The sequence below is a fragment of the Natrix helvetica genome, assembly GCF_964273705.1.
Source record: "Natrix helvetica genome assembly, chromosome: 2".
Lineage (NCBI taxonomy): Eukaryota > Metazoa > Chordata > Lepidosauria > Squamata > Natricidae > Natrix > Natrix helvetica.
Window position 1 is genome coordinate 278,315,011 of NC_138552.1, and position 17,278 is coordinate 278,332,288.

At 41.9% G+C, this 17,278-nt stretch overlaps 1 protein-coding gene across 3 annotated transcripts in view; it reads left to right on the plus strand.

Moving 5' to 3' along the window:
* Positions 1–13,848, plus strand: part of CAMKK1 (calcium/calmodulin dependent protein kinase kinase 1) — a 160,166-nt gene extending 146,318 nt beyond the window's left edge. For 2 of the 3 annotated variants that reach the window (XM_081945930.1, XM_081945931.1), the window contains exons 16-17: positions 6,894–6,941; positions 9,844–13,848. In XM_081945930.1, coding sequence (XP_081802056.1) covers positions 6,894–6,941; positions 9,844–9,916 — 121 coding nt within the window. In that variant the 3' untranslated portion in view covers positions 9,917–13,848. The remainder of the gene's footprint in view (positions 1–6,893; positions 6,942–9,843) is intronic. The other variant, XM_081945932.1, reaches the window with a different exon arrangement.
* Positions 13,849–17,278: the final 3,430 nt, after the last annotated feature.

A 17,278-nucleotide genomic window follows, 5' to 3' on the forward strand; every position in this document is an offset into this window, starting at 1 on the left:
GTTGTATTATTTATTTATTTATTTATTTATTTATTTATTTATTTATTTATTTATTTATTTATTTATTTATTTATTTATTTGATTTGATTTGATTTGATTTGATTTGATTTGATTTGATTTGATTTGATTTCTAGACCGCCCCCTCTCCCCGGAGGGACTCGGGGCGGTGTACAGGTACCAAATTAAAACCATACAAAACAATAATAAATATAATTAAATATAATTAAAATTGGATTAAACTTTAGACCCCTGTACGAATTTATAAAAATTAAAAACTTAGCCTTAAGACCAACCCGTGAAATTTAAAAATACAGACTGGGGTGGGAGAGCTGGAATTAGGCCAGGCCGGCTAGATTAAACAGGTGGGTTTTAAGCTTCTGGCGGAAGGAGCGGAGGTCCGTGGTTGTTCTAATATCAGGAGGAAGGTCATTCTAGAGGGTCGGGCCCATCACAGAGAAGGCCCTTCCACTGGGCGTCCCCCGCTGGCACAGCCTAGTGGACGGCACCCGGAGGAGTCCCTCTCTGTGTGAGCGGATCGGCCGAAGGGATGTGTGGGGCAGGATACAATCCCGCAAATAACTAGGTCCTGTGCCATGGAGCGCTTTGAAGATAATAGTCAGCACCTTGAAGCGCACCCAAAAAACTACAGGTAGCCAGTGCAGCCCGCGCAGGAGAGGTGTTACGTGGGAGTATCTAACGACTCCCGAAACTGCCCGCGCGGCCGCATTCTGAACCAACTGCAGTCTTTGGGTGCATCTCAAGGGGAGCCCCATGTAGAGAGCGTTACAGTAGTCTAGCCGGGACGTCACAAGCGCATGGGTGACTGTGCGAAGGGCGTTCCGGTCCAATAGGGGATGCAATTGGCGCACCAGGCGAACCTGGTGAAACGCCCCCCTTGCCACGGCTGTCACATGGTCGTCCATTGACAGCCAGGCATCTAGGAGGACGCCCAAATTGCGTACCCGATCCACGGGGGCCAGATGTTCGCCCCCAATGGCCAGTGATGGAATCAGCTGGTTGAACCGGGGTGCCGGTAGCCACAGCCACTCGGTCTTGGACGGGTTGAGCTTGAGTCTGTTACTTCCCATCCAGATCCGTACGGCTTCCAGACACCGGGACATCACTTTGACGGCATCGTTGTACAGTTACTTACACAACACTATCAACATATGCAATAGCATTGGCATCCTTCAGTCTCAAAAGACTATGGTATCGTGCTCTGGAAAGAGGAAAAGCTGCAGTGTCCTTTCAAGAGCACGAGGCCTAGGTAGATTAATATGGAGGATAGACTGTTACCCAAGCAGAAGATTTCCCCCCTCTCCACGTATCTAAAATAGTCCAATGGAACAGCAGGGCCGATACGATTGCTTCCAGCTGCATCGCAGGAATGACCAGAACGTGGTTGTACACAGTCACGAACTGCTTCCGGGACTCCGGCTCCAGATTTTGCCTTGAGGTTGACTCCTGAAGTCTTTTCCAGTAGTGGATAGAGCCACAAGGCAGTGGAGGTTTATAATCTGAGTTTCCCTTCTCCTAGAAGATGGTTCTGCCGCTTTATCTGCCTTTGGGGGATGGAGCCCTCTTCCACCTTCAAAACCGTTGACCTTCTTCTCCTGTAACCCTGGAAAGGGGCCCTTATGAGGTGCTACCAGCCACCAGCTGGACCAAGGTTTTTTAAGGAGGTGTTACTCCTCCGTCACTCACCCTTTGTCCTGGCTTGTGACAGGCAGAGCCTGGCTTCCCAAACGTTGGGCCCAGGAGGGCGGGTTAAACATATGAGGTCTGAAATAATAACCCAAGTGGTGGGATTCAAGTAATTTAACAACTGGTTCTCTGCCTTAATGATTTCTTCCAATGACCAGTTTGCCAAACTGCTCAGAAAGTTAACAACCGGTTCTCCCAAAGTGGTGCGAACTGGATGAATCCCATCACTGGAGACCTGTTTCTGCTGCTCCGTGTTTATAATTTGAACTTTGGTGGTGGTGAAGAAAAGTGAGTGAAGAAAACCAAGAATAATAAAAGGATAAAAACAAATAGCCCAGTTACTTTAATCAGGTTTCATTCTGGCAGCAAACAAGGGCTTAAACCAGAGGTTCTTGTGCCTTCTGGTTTGACAAAAGAGCAAAATATGGAAGTGTGATGTGGATTTCCAAGCAGTAGTAAGAGCTAAGTGAAAAAGTCTCAAGGAAGAATAAAGAGAAAATAGGCAAGTATTTTTTTTCTTGGAGAGAGTTATAAGTACTGTCTAAGAAATACCAACACCTCCCCCAAAAAAATCTGTTTTAAAAATGCATCACCCTAAGTTTTATGGTAAGAGGGAAGCAATATAAATAACATCCATGGATTCAGTAATGGCAGAATTATTAAAATGAGTGGATCTGTGACATTCTGGGAAAGTATTAAAGGCCTCCAAAGTAGTCAAGAAGAAAGGAAAACTTTCTTGGGACTACAATGGGAGGTCTGCAGAGGCTTTGAGGAACCATTAGACTAGAGTGATGGTTACAGCTTTATTGTTCTGCCCAAACATTCAAAGCAGACCGAGTTAAAATTGCCTTGAGTTTCCCTTGAATAGGAAGAATTCTAATAATGTGAATAATGTGAACTAAGTTTATTTGTTTTCAAATCCCCAGTTGAACTTCCCTTCCTCCCCCTCTCCAATCTAGTTTGGGATGAAGGGGCTTTGAAATATGTGAAAATTAACATTTGTTGCTAGTTGGAAGATGGATGATAGCTTTCATCTTCCTCTCACAGGAAATGAGGAGGAGAAGTAATTAGAAAAGCTTTCCAATTTTCGCAATTTGTTTAATTAGACAGCATGAAAAAAAGTACTCCTTTCTCCTCTCCTTAGAATTGCTTTCCAGCAGTATTTCCGTTATTGGATTTTAATTCACATAATTCCCTGTCAGAATTACCACCGACATAAAAAGTCTGTGCTTCTTAGGCTTAACGCTATTTTAAATTTTGCATTAAGCGTTTAGACAACTGAGGTCACATTCTTTGATACAAGTGACAAATCAAAATTTTCCTGGAAACCAATACCTTGTTTCCAAGATATAAAAGCAGTTTAAAATCATATTCCTTGGGGAAGAAATTAAAGAGGGGATAAGTTTTCTGTTCTAACTTATGTACTTAGCCGACTTCATCTACGATTCGGGTTCCTCACAAGCAGGTTCTATGGTATTCAAAAGGGCTCTAGCACATCTAGGATTCACATATTTTATGAAGACCATAATAAGTAAGATTTTAGATTCTCAGCCCTGCCAAATTAATGATGAATGGAATTTGCAGCCCTGTGATTTTGTTAAACTACAGTTCCAAGCAGACTCACCAAAATTATCAATGGTGAAGAGTGCTGCGAATTGTAGTTTAGCAACAGCTGGAGTTTTATGTATGTCCTACCTACTTGGCTTGATATTTTGTAATAACCAGCCTAATTGGTGCTTCTTCAGTAAATCATAGTTTAAATAATCCTGGCTTATTTTATAAGAAATGCAACTACAGCTGCTAATCCTGGAAACTGCATTTACCCATCATAATGAAAAAGCTCTCCAAAACTCACAGGGTTCTAAGTAATGGTTAAGGTCTTAGTCTAGAACATGGGTGTCAAACTCGCAGCGTCATGTTGATGTCATATGATGTTTTGCAACTTTTTCCCATTCATAGAGCTGGGGTGGGCTTCGCCTGCCTATGACGCATCTGCCCTGCCAGTTTGACACCCATGGTCTAGAAGAATGAAAAGCCAAATTCTAATCCACCTTCAGCCATGAAAGCTTTGGGGCCTCCACTTTCAACTACCACTACCTTAGAATGTGATTGTTGGAGAAGAAGAGAGCTGACATTGCGACGGCATGACGTGTGATCTTGGTGCTCGGAGATTGCAGTCGAATTCCTGCCGCTGAACGGTCCATTTGGACCTAACCATCCCGCACAGATGGTGATTGAGAAGGGCACCTCCTGCTGATCTCAGGGACACCGCAAAGTCCCTGAAAGATCCAGGAATAGCCTTTTTTTTTCGGCGACAAACGCAGCTAATGAAGCTGCTGAAGTTGGGACAGCTCCAGAACGGGAAGAAAGCGGAAAGAGAAAGTGTGTCAAATTGGTGAGGAAATTTTATTATTAGAGGAAGAGACTACCCAAGAAAAAAATTTAAGTTAAGATTGAAGACAGAAAACTGTAGGCGGCGAGATTGATCTGCATTGAACTTAGTGTGTTATCCAGTTTCTAATTTCTTTTTCACGGATGGAACTTTTGCAGAGGCTCCCTATTTTTTAAATTGAATGGATTAATTCTTTCTTCTTCTTTTTTCACTTTTGCTTATACCTATGGATTAAAATTCTCCTTTTTTTATAATGCTTGATTTGATCGATTGGATTGTTTTTGATCTCCATTTAAGGTTTTTTTTTTCTTTCTGAAGCTTGGAATATAAAGAAGATAATAAGAAGGATTATAAAGAGGGTTGTAACAACAGGAGGAAAAGCAGTTACACTGCCACTTAGAGGCTGGAGGCTGGATACATTGTTTTTTTCTTCTTTCTCTTTGATCACTTGAGATTCAAGGTTCTTTCAGTTTGTTTACTGACAGTGATAGTAGGAAGAGCACAAGTTGCTTATACAGGTGCCTTTTGAAAATTCTATCACTAGCTATTGGAGGGAAGACAACATTTTGACTTGAAAGATAATAAATGAACCTGTTTGAAGTTTATTAAAATAGTCTTGAACCCTATAGTGGCAGTGTCTGCAAAATTGAAAGAATGGCTCAGCAGGAAAAAGAAACTGTAACATTGCAAATGATTATGTTTGAAATTCAAAATCTATTAGTTGTGACAGAGAGAATTGAAAAGAGATTGGAGAATATGGAATACAAAACAGAAAAATCTGATGGAGAAACGGAGGACATTTATCAAATGAAGAAAGTGGAGGACAAAAGATGGAAGAAAAAAATGAGCAAAGAGATAAGAAAACTGTGGATACTGACAACAAAGTGAGCATGGTTGGTAATGGCAAGAGCGGAAAATGGAAAGGGGAGATAGATAGATGGATTGGAATTCTACCCCAGACTTCAAAGCACAGAAGAAGAAAGGAGAGAGAAATTGACGGAGATAAGGAGAGAAATCTTGACAGAAGCACTAGCAATAACCAAAGATAAGCTGATGGAAAGAACAGATGTTGGGTTTCAAGTTTTTATGAGATACGAAAGGAACAACATGTTGCCAAGAAAAGTTTATACAAGATTTATTAAGAAAGTAACTAGAACATTAATGCTACAAATGGCAAGAGATATAAGACCGTACTACTACTGGAAAGATACAGGTTAATGCCTTGAAAATGTATAATAAAAATTAAGATAAATTTAGTTTACTAGTAGCATGTATAAAATGAAGTGACAATAGCTATAGTTAAATAATGATTAATAATGATAACAACACATATAGATATATTAGTTTGATAATATGAAATTTTATATAAACAACACATGGAGATTATGAGAGGAGGTTTAAAAGCTTTATCTAGAATATGTTATAAAGATGTATTGCGATTGGATAATTTTAGGATGATTTAATAGAATGTTATCATAATCCTATTCTAGATTTTGAATATTATATATAAAAGGATATAAAAATAATTATAATCAAATTAAGGTTGAGATATAATAATTGTGATATACATGAATTTAAAATATGCGATTTGATATGAAAAGCAGGTGGTGACTATGGAAGAGATGCATGGAAATACTGTAACCAACTGACACACTTTCTACAATTTGTAATGGAAGATGGGTTTTTTTATTTTTATGTTTGTCCTTGTTCAAAAACAAATAAATTTTTTTTTTAAAAGAATGTGATTGTTGTGGAAAAATAGGAGTAATATACACGATTTTGAGTGTCTGAAAGAAAGAGGGACTATAAGGGAATCTAGCCAATGAATAAAATAAATCAACCTCAGCCAGTGGGAAGCAGCAAGTTTCATGAATTCATTTTGCCTCTTTGAAGGAATTATTTTTTGGTCTTCCCATTATTCCAAAGTGCTACATAAATTCTAAAGGTGCTTTTTCAAAAAGGCAACTGGACTTTGTTTTTCCTTGAAGACATTTTGCTTCTCATCCAAGAAGCTTCCTCTGTTCTGACTGAATGGTGGGGAATAGGAGGATTTATAACCAATTCTCTTCAATGAAAAACAAAGTCCAGCTGCCTTTTGAAAAAGCACCTTTGGGACAACTATGACCTGAAACACTGAGAATCTCCATAGATATTTATCTAAACATCTAGACTCCACCCAGTGGTGGGTTTCCAAATTTTTTAGAACCTCTTCTGTAGGTGTGGCCTGCTTTGTGGGAGTGGCTTTCTGGCCATGTGACTGGGTGGGAGTGGCTTGTGGCCATGTGATCGGGTGGGAGTGGCCAAATTTTAAACTGTGGTGAAACTCACTTAACAGCAGTCTTGCTTAGCAACCAAAATGTTGGCTCAGAAACTCTGGCATTTGAAGCACACAAGTCTTAAAGCTGTCAAGTTACAAGATCCTTGCACTCCTAACCGTTTAGAAAAAAAACCCCCAGGAGTGTTCAAACTTGACAGCTTTAAGACTTGTGAACTTCAACTCCCAGAATTCCTCCTCTCGCTCTTCATCTTGATGATGTGCGGACGGGCGGGGGGAGGGAGCTGGAACCGGTTCTAAACGGCACGGTAGATTTGTGGAACCTCTTCTATAGAAGAGGTTAGATCTGGCAGGAACCCACCCCTGACTCTGTCCCTCATTCCCATGAAAATGGTTTTGTTTTGTTTTGCTTTGTTTTGTTTTGTTTGGCTCTGCTGCATTTTGACATCCAGATTTCTTGCATGCAGTCTCATTATTTGATTGTTTTGTCCCCTTCTCTTTTGTTTTGGTCTTTGCTTCCAGGCACGGTTTTCAGTTAAGTCCCTCTGTGTATTTGCATCCAGCTTTAAGGTAACTTCATATCTGTGTTCCTCCCACTTGTGCAATGAAATCCTTTATTCCCCATCCTCCATCCCTGCAGTGATTTGTGGTGCTGTATGTGTTATAACATGTTTCTTACTTCTACAGCTGAGTGAGCATGTGCCTCCCCATGTGGCCTTTCCTTTCCCTTCTCTTTTCATTGTCCCTTTTCTTTCCTTCTTTCTTAACACCACCACCACTTTGGCACCATTGATCAGTGGGACTTGCAATTCTGTTCCTATGATCTAAAAGCAGGGTTTCTCAACCTGGACACTCTTAAGATATGTGGGCTTCGACTCCCAGAATTCCTCAAATTATGCTCACAGCCTGGATTTCAATCCTGACCAGCTTAAGGTTGACTCTGCCTCCCATCCTTTTGAAGTTGGTAAAATGAGGACCCAGATTGGGTCCTGATATACTGATTCTGGAAACCACTTAGAGAGGGAGCACTCTGGAGCAGTATAAAAATCTAAGTGCTATTGCCATCTACGACATGCAGTGTCAGGACTATAACAGCCACCGTGTAGGATAGCTAGGCAAGGCCAGCAGAGAACACCCATGGACATCAGCCAGCAGTCAGAAGACAGGATGAAAACTCCTTAATCTCATATGAAAGCCACCATTGGCCCTAAAACCCAAGTTCAAACCTACTAAAACTAGCAAGCTGAAGAGGTGATAGAGTGGGCAGTCCATCCTGGAATTGTGACAGTTAATGTTCTGTCAGTGTTGTGGCCTGCCAACGGCCAGTAGAACTGGCAGCAGAGCTGGCAGCAGAGTTGGACAGTGAGGAGGTTGGGGAGGAACATGGGCCGGTCCTGGAGGCTGGGGAAGGCACGGATGAGGGCTCTGCGTCGGAGGCAGAGATGGGGCCAAGGCTGCCTGACAGTTCTCAGCTGCCTTCAGAGCCAGACAGCAGTGAAGCAGAGGAACAGCTGGAGCCTGTTCCCAGTGTGCACATGCACAGAGCTGCCAGAAGAAAAGAACAACTAAGAAATCAAGGTCAACCTTGGGGGTAAGACCAAAGGTGGACTGTGAATGGCCCCTCCCATAGGAAATGAAAGAGGAGCGAAAGGGGAGGGGGCTTTTGCAGGAAACCATTTGTTCGTTCGTTCATTCGTTTCAGGAGAGTGAAGATCTGTCCGTGAATCTCAGAGACTCTGTGCCAAGTCTTTCCTTGCACAGCACTGCGTTTGGAAAATATTTACACGGCAGCTTTCCAAGTTAGATAAGGTCTGTGGTCACCTTTGAAAGACTGTTTGCCAGGCCTTTGCTGAATGTGAATGAGAGGAATTCACATTCGTTTAATAAAAGGGGTTTTGTGGGACCAGGAATCTGCTTTGTGCTTTGGGGGGAAACCTATGTCAGAACATTATCTGAAAGGTTGCTTTGTTGGTATGCAGTTAGATAAGACTTTTCTGATCTTTCTCTCTGAGTCTACACATCATGTAGGGAAGCTGATGGTTCCTGAGTTTACTTGTATCAGCCACTGTTTCATCATTCTTTAACTAAATGAGGGCACCCTCAGAGCTAGTCAGCTATCTGGTGCAAAGGGTGGGTTTATCACTCTGGCTGGAGAGAGTGTTGAATAGAAATCAGGTATTTCCTAGAAATGTAATGAAGAGCTATGCATAAAGGAAAGGCCCAGTTAAGCCAACAAACTTGAAAGCCCAGAAAAATTAATATAAAAACTCTTATATGCCATGGTTGCTTCAAGATAGACTCCTTCTGCAAATGGAGGTTCTCCATTATAGCTGTCCCGTTAAGCAATTGTTAATGGATCCCTTGCCATACTTTATTTTACATTCTCTTTTAAAAACCATTGATGGCATCGAGGTGTTTCCATACCAACAAGTCTATCAAGCTCACTATTTTAATTCTGGTTATGTTTTCACACAACTTGACTTGGCCTGATAAAAAAATGAGCAGCTGTATTTTCACGGTATGTTGCTGAACATACTTGGCATTTGTCATTATTAATTTGGTTTGTGTGTGTGGCTTGCTGTGTTGTTTGAATCCAAGTCAGTTGACAACTTTAGGGTTCAGCACATTATGCGAGTCCAAAAAAAGTAATTATTTTGGTAACTGAATTAAATGTGTTATGTAAATACAGCAGGTAGCTGACTGACTCCTCAGATATTTTTGGCACAGCTGTTTTTTCCTATATGCAGAGAGGTCTGAGACTGAACGTTAAGCCCATTGGATCCGAAGTACATGTGCCGCTGTTGAGCATATCAATAAAGGAAGATTCTAGTCGTCTTGATTACAGATAACAATCTTTTCCGCACTTGTCAACACTTGCTTCTCCAAATGTAATTTTTGTTTGTTTGTGGAACCAGACAGTTTTTCTCAACTTTAACACGTGTTTGTTTTCAACTCCCACAATTCCTCAGCCAGCAATACAGGTAGTCCTCGACTCAACGTCCACAATTGAGCCCAGAATTTATGTGGCTGAGAAATTTGCTAAGTGAGCTTTGCTCCATTTTACGACTTTTCTTACCACGTTTGTTAAGTGAATCCCTGCAGTTGTTCAGTTAGTAACACGGTTGTGACGTGGATCTGGCTTCCCCGTTGATTTTGCTCATCAGAAAGTCACCCAAAGAGATCAAGTGACCTGGGGACACTGCAGCCATCGTAAATATGAGTCAGTTGCCAAGCTTCTGAGTTTCAATCACCCGACCATGGGGACACCGCAATGGGCATGCGTGGGAAAAAGGGTTGTAAGTCACTTTTCTCAGTGCGATTGTAACTTTGCTCACTAAATGAACTGCTGTAAGCCGAGGACTACCTGTAGCATATGCGCTTCTGCTGTTAACCTCTTGGATGAAGCAAATAGCTTACAACAGGGATGGCTTCTTGAATGTAATGATATATTCTTCCTCTTGATGATGTTTAGAAACCAAGGAAGCCGGGAAGGGCTGAAAGATCCAGAACTGCCCGACGTGAATGAAGATGAGACGACCTCTTGAACCCCCTCAAATCACACTGACTGATCATCCAGCTACTGCTGTAACTATTGTAACCGGTGGTGTTGTCTTGCACGCCATGCTGTTCTCATCAACTGGGCTTTGTGATCTGTGGGAGAGAAAGAAGACGTAAGTGCAACGCTAAGAACTAAAGCAGCAAACCCCCAACTCAAGAAACGGTACACTGAATAGCTAATCCTTCATACAACCTGCTGCCTGCAATTTTTCCCCCCACACCACGTAAGACATTTTGATGTTGTAAACTTGAGGTGCGCCTCTTCCTGCTGTGTTTCATGTTGTGGTAACGTGTTTTGGGTCAATTTTGCTGAATGTCCCTTGCTAGGAGCTGCTCGGTTCAAAGTCCTATTCCAGCTCTTAATTTAGGGCATGAGCTATTAAAGCAATCGGATTGCAAGCCCAGGTTATCCCTCAACACATTAGAAACCTTTTCACCTCTCTTAACGGCTGGCTCAAGGGCGCCCGTAACTTTGGCTTGTTTTGAAATGCAACAACAATACAGGAGCCGTGTGGTAAGTATTCAGCTCGTTTTGCTTCGGCATGTTTCATAAGTTGTGCATGGCTGTTTAGGTTGGAACATGCCCAGTGAGGTTGCTACAAACTAGAAAGACTTCTGGATTTCTCCTCCTTTAATGATATTTCCCCCAATTCTGAATTGTCTGCTCATTTCCAGACATTCCAAATTAAGAGAGCTAAGATGACAGTTTCCCCTTGTCTTCTGCCTTCCTTCCCTTTCGCACATGGAAAAGGGCTAAAGCTCAGTGGGAGGGTATAGTTTTCTGCATACTTTTGGATCCAAATCCTGGGCCCATCTTCTTTTAGAACTGAGAAGGCCTCTTCTGTGAGATGATGAATGCTGCTCCTGACCAGAACTGACAATACTCTGCCAGATGATGTTTGACTTCACATAAGTTAGCATCATATGTTCCGTCCAAATGATAGCCAAAAAAGCAAACCTGACATTATGTAAGCAGTGGCTAAGCCTATGCCATGTGAGAATTCTGCTCCTAGACGACAGCTTTTTACTCCATGTTCTCATAGAACTGGGTATGTTTGGATTATTGAGCAAACTTATTTCTGCGTCAGCCACTGCAAAGGAAAAACTGCAAGATTTCAGTGTTTAAGTAGGAGATAACTTGGAGCTCTGGGGATTGAGGAAAAGGTCGGGTTTTTCTCCATTTATTCCTGATTCTTCTTACCACCCTCCATTTCAATTCAAAGCTCTTATGATAGATTTCACTGGCTATCCTGTCAGTAAACTTCCCCTTCATCTTTCTAGTCTAAATATTTAGAAGAAATTGCAGAGGGGAAAATGGTGCATGGGCCGTAAGTTTATTTTGTGGAATTGTTTATCGGCATTACAGGAGCCTCATCATAACATCATGCAAAAAAAAAAAATCTTGATTCAGTCATCTGCGTAATCAGGATCAAACTTAATGGGATGTAGAGGGAGCTTTTCCAACTGTACCACTGCACCAGTAGATCTCTTCTAGTGGCATAATTAATTGTAGAAATGCTCATTAAACCAGATTCGTTCATTCCTCTGGGTTGAAATAAACACACACAGGATATACACTACATATAACATGCCATTGCAAACCGTCAAATTTAATAACTGGAATGCATTTCTCAAAGGTTTGCCTACAGCTATGAATCTCAAGGTAGGAAACATTTCCAAGGCCATTTTCATGTCAGAGGGCCTGTCCCTTCAGCAGATAGGGGTGCCTGCCTTTATTTGTGTAGTCTCAAAGAATCTGTCACTGATTTTAGATTGATCATCTGCCAATAGACACAATGAGAGCCAAATGTGGAGGGATATATCCCTTCCCACATCCAGGATACATTTACAGTATAGCAAACCCTTTTAGTTCCCATCAGAATTTTATTTTTGAATAACAGAATAACACAGTTGGAGGGGACCTTGGAGCTCTTGTAGTCCAACTCCCTACTCAGGCAGGAAGCCCTATATACCTGTGATGGGAACCTATGGCACATGTGCTGGAAGTGGCACACAGAGCCATCTCTCTGGGCACGCGAGCCGTCACCCGTTGCTCTTCCGGGTTCTGGCGCAACAGCCAGCTGGTCTTCACAAACGCGGGAGCAACGAAACCTGCATGTGCCTGCCAGGAAGATGATCTCTTGATTTCCGGTGTGCACATGTGCACCAGCCAGCTGGTATTTGCATGCACATGAATGCCAGAAACCAGAAGAACAGGTGGGAGGCGGGCATGCGTGTGCCGGAAACCGGAAGATCATCTTCCTGGCGCACACCAGTAACTGGAAAACCAGGTGGGCGGTGTGCATGTGCGTGCTGGAAACTGGAAGATCATCTTCCCAGTGCGCACATGCGCACTGGGCTGCTGCTTCCGGTTTCTGGCATGCACACGGCACGCACACTCCTGTTTCAGCACTCGGTGCGGAAAAGGTTCGCCAGCGCTGCTATATAACATTTCAGACAAATGGTTGTCCAATCATTGTTCCTGCAACAATTTTAGTCCATCACTTGATTAAGAGCAAACTTTTGCATTCTGCATTGTAAGTCTCTAAAGACGCTTATTCAGAATCACACACATTAGGACTATAAAGAATCCAGGGAAGTAAATGGTGAGGAATGTCATTCTCTACTGCTTATCGGGATGCTGTACCTGGGTTCTACCACAGGGATGAGCAACCTGCAGTGGTGTTGAAGTTCTCATTCTCACCAGAATAATCTGGGCTGCGAATTCGTACCAAGTGGATTGAGACTAAGGGGGACCTTGTTGAGATAGAACTAAAAATGGTGATGCCACCAATTCTTTCCCTTTTGCACATCTCCACCCCACAATCTCTTGTTTTACACTCAATTTTCTCATTCTTCCTCCTTATATTGAAATGGGGAGGAATTTTATTATCCTAACCAGCATCCAAATTGACGGTTTACAAAGAGAATTTGAACTTCTAAACAAGGGCTTTATGAAACTATGACAAAGACTACATGTGACATAAGGGCTATTGGTTGCCCAGAGTATTCTACTAAGTCTGGGATTGTTTATTCAGATGTGTTTAACATGGTAACCAAGTTAATCCGTTTTGAGGTTTGCACAGCTCTTGAATTATGATCTAGCAGAACAGACTGGGTTCTATTAAAAAATAAACAAACGTTAGCATATTGTATCAATGCTCCATTAGGTTTAGTTAACTAGGTTACATGTACATTTGAACACAGCTCGGCATTTTTTGTTACATTTTCCTGTACAAAGCAAAAAACACTGAAGACCTTCCAAACCACTTAAGTTGCTTCTTTATAATTCTGCCAATCTAATATCTCTCTGAGATTAACATTCAGCATATCCCAGCTTTTACAATGGTAAACTTAAAGCCTGGGTATATTTAGAATTGGCTTCCAAATGGTAAGAGAATAATGGCAGGGACTTACAAAAAGGAGAACAGATTCTGACCTGTTTCTGGAGCATGTGCTTCAATGCGTAAAAATCCAGGTCATTTTGAGATAATCCTATTTTTATATGTATGACTGATGCTTAAATTAAGGCATGGAAAGATGGCCTTTGTGTGACTTGTCTTCATTTATAAATCCGTCTCATATTCTCATCAGCAAGTGCAGAATTATTATTTTTTTATTATGTTTAATATTTTAAGGCATTATGCTAGGCATTTGGGTTTGTGTATTTAGCTAAGAAACGCATGACAAAATTTGGAGATGTTCAAAAACCAAGTCTTTCTATAATCCCACATATTTGTCTAGCAACTATGGTTAATTTGGTTTAAAAAACCGTAATTTCAAAATTATGTCTTCAGGTACCTCTGTAAAAAAAAAAATCACCCATTGCCAAAAATGTATTCTATTATTATGTAAATTTTATGAAGCAGTTGCTGTCCTTTTCCTTCCCCTCCCACATTAAAGTTGATTTTAACAGTTATTCAAACACATAGCAAATTATTTGATTTTCAGGATCGTGGGACACATATACTCACAAATCATTTGATTTTCCTCTGTTTCTCATTTGCAAGCTACCCAAACATTGACTATGAATTCTATTCAACTTTCTATTTCTGCAGTATCTGTGTAACAGCCTTCCTCCGTTTGTTGTCTTCTGAATGGGTTACACTTCAACTTTCGAGAAGGCCAGAGAGAAGAAATGTTCTCATCTTTGTAACATAGCATTTAAGAAACCACAAAACTGTCATTGGGGGGGGGGGGTTGTTATCTGCAAAGATCTTCAGCTGGTTATTAAATGGCACCTTTGTGAGCACTTGGATAAGAATGCCACAATTAACAGGATCTGGCCAGGTTTGTAACCAATCAATTCTCCCAAACTAAACTTACTGGTAGATCAGAATACCGTAAACTTGTCTTTCTCGTCTTCAGCAACTTTAAAATGTGTGGACTTCAACTCCAAGAATTCTCCACTGAGTACATCCTGGCTGGAGACTTCTGGGAATTGAAGTCCATATATATCCTAAAATAACAGAGGTGAAAAACATTGTTGTAGATATATGGTACCTGGAGCTCAACTCCGCAGAGTCTTATCATGATAATCTCCATAATAAAATGGTAACATACTGGCTGGATGATACTACTTTTACATGTACTCCCAGTTGGCTGAATGACCACATGCAAACACTGCTCATCAATAGCTCCACTTCAGCCTGGAAAGAAGTATTGTGTCAAATGCCACAGACAGAGGTTGTAGCGGAAATTTTGAATAGTTCGGCGAATCGGCAAATACCACCTCTGGCTAGCTCTGCACCCATCTATTCACTGCCTCCCAAGTCCCAGCTGATCAGCTGGGTTTTCTCCTGTTGCCCTGCACAGGAGAAGGAGCTGGAAAGCAGGTTAGTGGGGTGGGGAAGGAATGGGGATTTTGCAGTAATCTTCCCCTGGAGTGGGGAGGGAATGGGGATTTTGCAGTATCCTTCCCCTGCCACACCCACCAAGCCAGGCCTTGCCCATAGGGCTGTATCTGGCTCATGGGTTCAGCACAGTTACCATAACATGATTGAAAGACTCGGAGGAGGGACATATCAAGTTTGCAAATGACACATTGATGGGAGGGAAAGTTGTTACTTTACAGGTATTCCTCACTTAGAGGTGGGTTGCTGCCGGTTCGGCCCGGTTCAGGAATTCAGGCCTGGGTCACAGAACCGACAGTGACCCAGGCCTGAAATGCCCCCAAACTAGTTCTCCGGTGTCTTCTGCCATTACCGGCATGGTTCTGCACATGCGCAGAGCAATTTTTAGTCAAATGTATATGCGCAAGCAATGCGCGGCTGGTAAAGCACCTGCGCAGTGAACCGGTACTAACCGATTCAGGAACCCACCCCTGCTTAGCAACCATAATTGGGACCGGCAGTTGCATTGCTAAGCATTACAGTCACTAAACAGACGATCATGTGACTGCAGTGGACTTATGATGTCACTTCCCATTTGGTCACTAAGCAAGTCACCTCAACAACAAACTATCACTGCCATATGCAATTTTACTTTCACATCCTCCATTAATTCTGTTAGTCGCAAGCCTGTCGGGAAGCAGACAAATGCCGAGCACATGACACCAGGAACTTTTGTGACGGTCAAAATGCGAGGATTGGTCACAAAGCTGTTTTTTCTCCTCAGTATTAACTTTGAACGGTTACTAAACAAGGCAGTTGTTAACCAAGGACTAGCTCCGAAGCAGAAGGAAGATTCAAAAAGAACTAGACAGACTTGAAGAGTGAGCTGAAATAAATAGGATGGAACTTAATCAGGAGAAGCATAAAGTACTACATCTGGACAAGAAAAATTAGGGCAAAATATAGCTTGGAGCAGACCTGGCTTGGCAATAGTACATGTGAACAAGATCTAAGTGTTCTTGTTGACCAGAAGTTAAATGCGAGTCAGGAGTGTAATGCAGCTGTAAAAGTCAAATGTTATGTTGGGGTACTTTCACAGGAACACAGAGTCTAGTTAATGGGAAATAATACCTCCATTTATCTGCCATGGTCACATTCCATTGGGCACATTATGCCCATTTGTGGGCATCACAATTCAAAAGAGACAGTGACAAAAGAAGTTCAGCGGAGGGTTGCCAATATGATGAAGGATTTAGAACCAAGCCCTCAGAGGAACAGCTGAAGAATCTCTCTGTTTAGCTTGCAAAAGAGACAACTGGAGGAAGATTTGAAGACGCAGTCTTCAAGTATTTGAAAGGTTGACACATAAAAGAGGAAGTGGATTTATTCCTTACAGACTGAGGGAGCAGGACTAGAACTAACAGCTGTCAGAAGGAACATCCTGACTAGACTAGCTGTCAGCCATGGGAAGAAGCTCCCACGTGATGGAGTTTTCCTATGGAGATCTTTCAAACGGGGGCTAAATGATTATCTATAGACCACTTGCTAGATTGGACTAGATGACCCCTCAAGTCCCTTCCAGACTAACATTTCCGAAATTCCGTAATTTGTGGGCATCATAGCCAATGTGGAAGTCTATTTTCTGTAATTTGGAAGGCTGCTGGCGGTGAGATACTTACTTATAAAAATGTGTGTGTCACCTGTCCATGGAGATTGACAATCATCCAGGTTATGGTTGTCCCAAAGGTGCTTTTTCAAAGTGTGTGTCACCTATTCATTTGATTCTAGCGCTCACTCGCTCTCCCCACCCCTCTCTCCCTCTCCCTCTCCGCCCCCCCCTCTCTCCCCTCCTTCAAATTAGTCTTAGCTGATGGTGACTACATTAACAAGTCTTTGCATTTTTCATTGTTTTCAGAAATGGTTTGCCATTGTTTTCTTCCCAAGAGTGAGAAAGAGAATGACTGGTCCAAGTCATCTGGTTGACTTTATGCCTAAAGCAGGACTAGAACACACAGTCTTTCAATTTCTCCCAATTTGATCCCTTAATCACTACGCTTGAAATCCATAAAATCTAATAAAAGGCCACATTTCTACTCTCTGCTGTCCATAACTATTTCCCATTCCGAAGATCCCATGAAAGATGGATCTTGGATAGGTTAGAATACCCCAAAGCAATGGTGTTGCTGTTGAGAAGGCCATTCTGGGGAAGGGGTGCCTTCTTGATTTTTATTTATTATTTATTTATTTAGTCAAGTATGAATTAGATAACAGATATAAGTATAAACATGATTATGAATACGTGAAATGAATATGAATACAAGGTAATATTAGGACAGGGACCATGGTAGGCACGCTGGTGTGCCTATGCATGCCCCTTAATTTCTCAAAGGGAGGGTACCTGTTCAGGGCAGCCTCCACCAGTAACCAAGAAAGAAACCACTCAACTCCATTTTTCAGAATTAAGAGTACTTTTACTGGTTATGAGTAGAAAGCAGCTAGCAAAGCAAGATCTGAGGC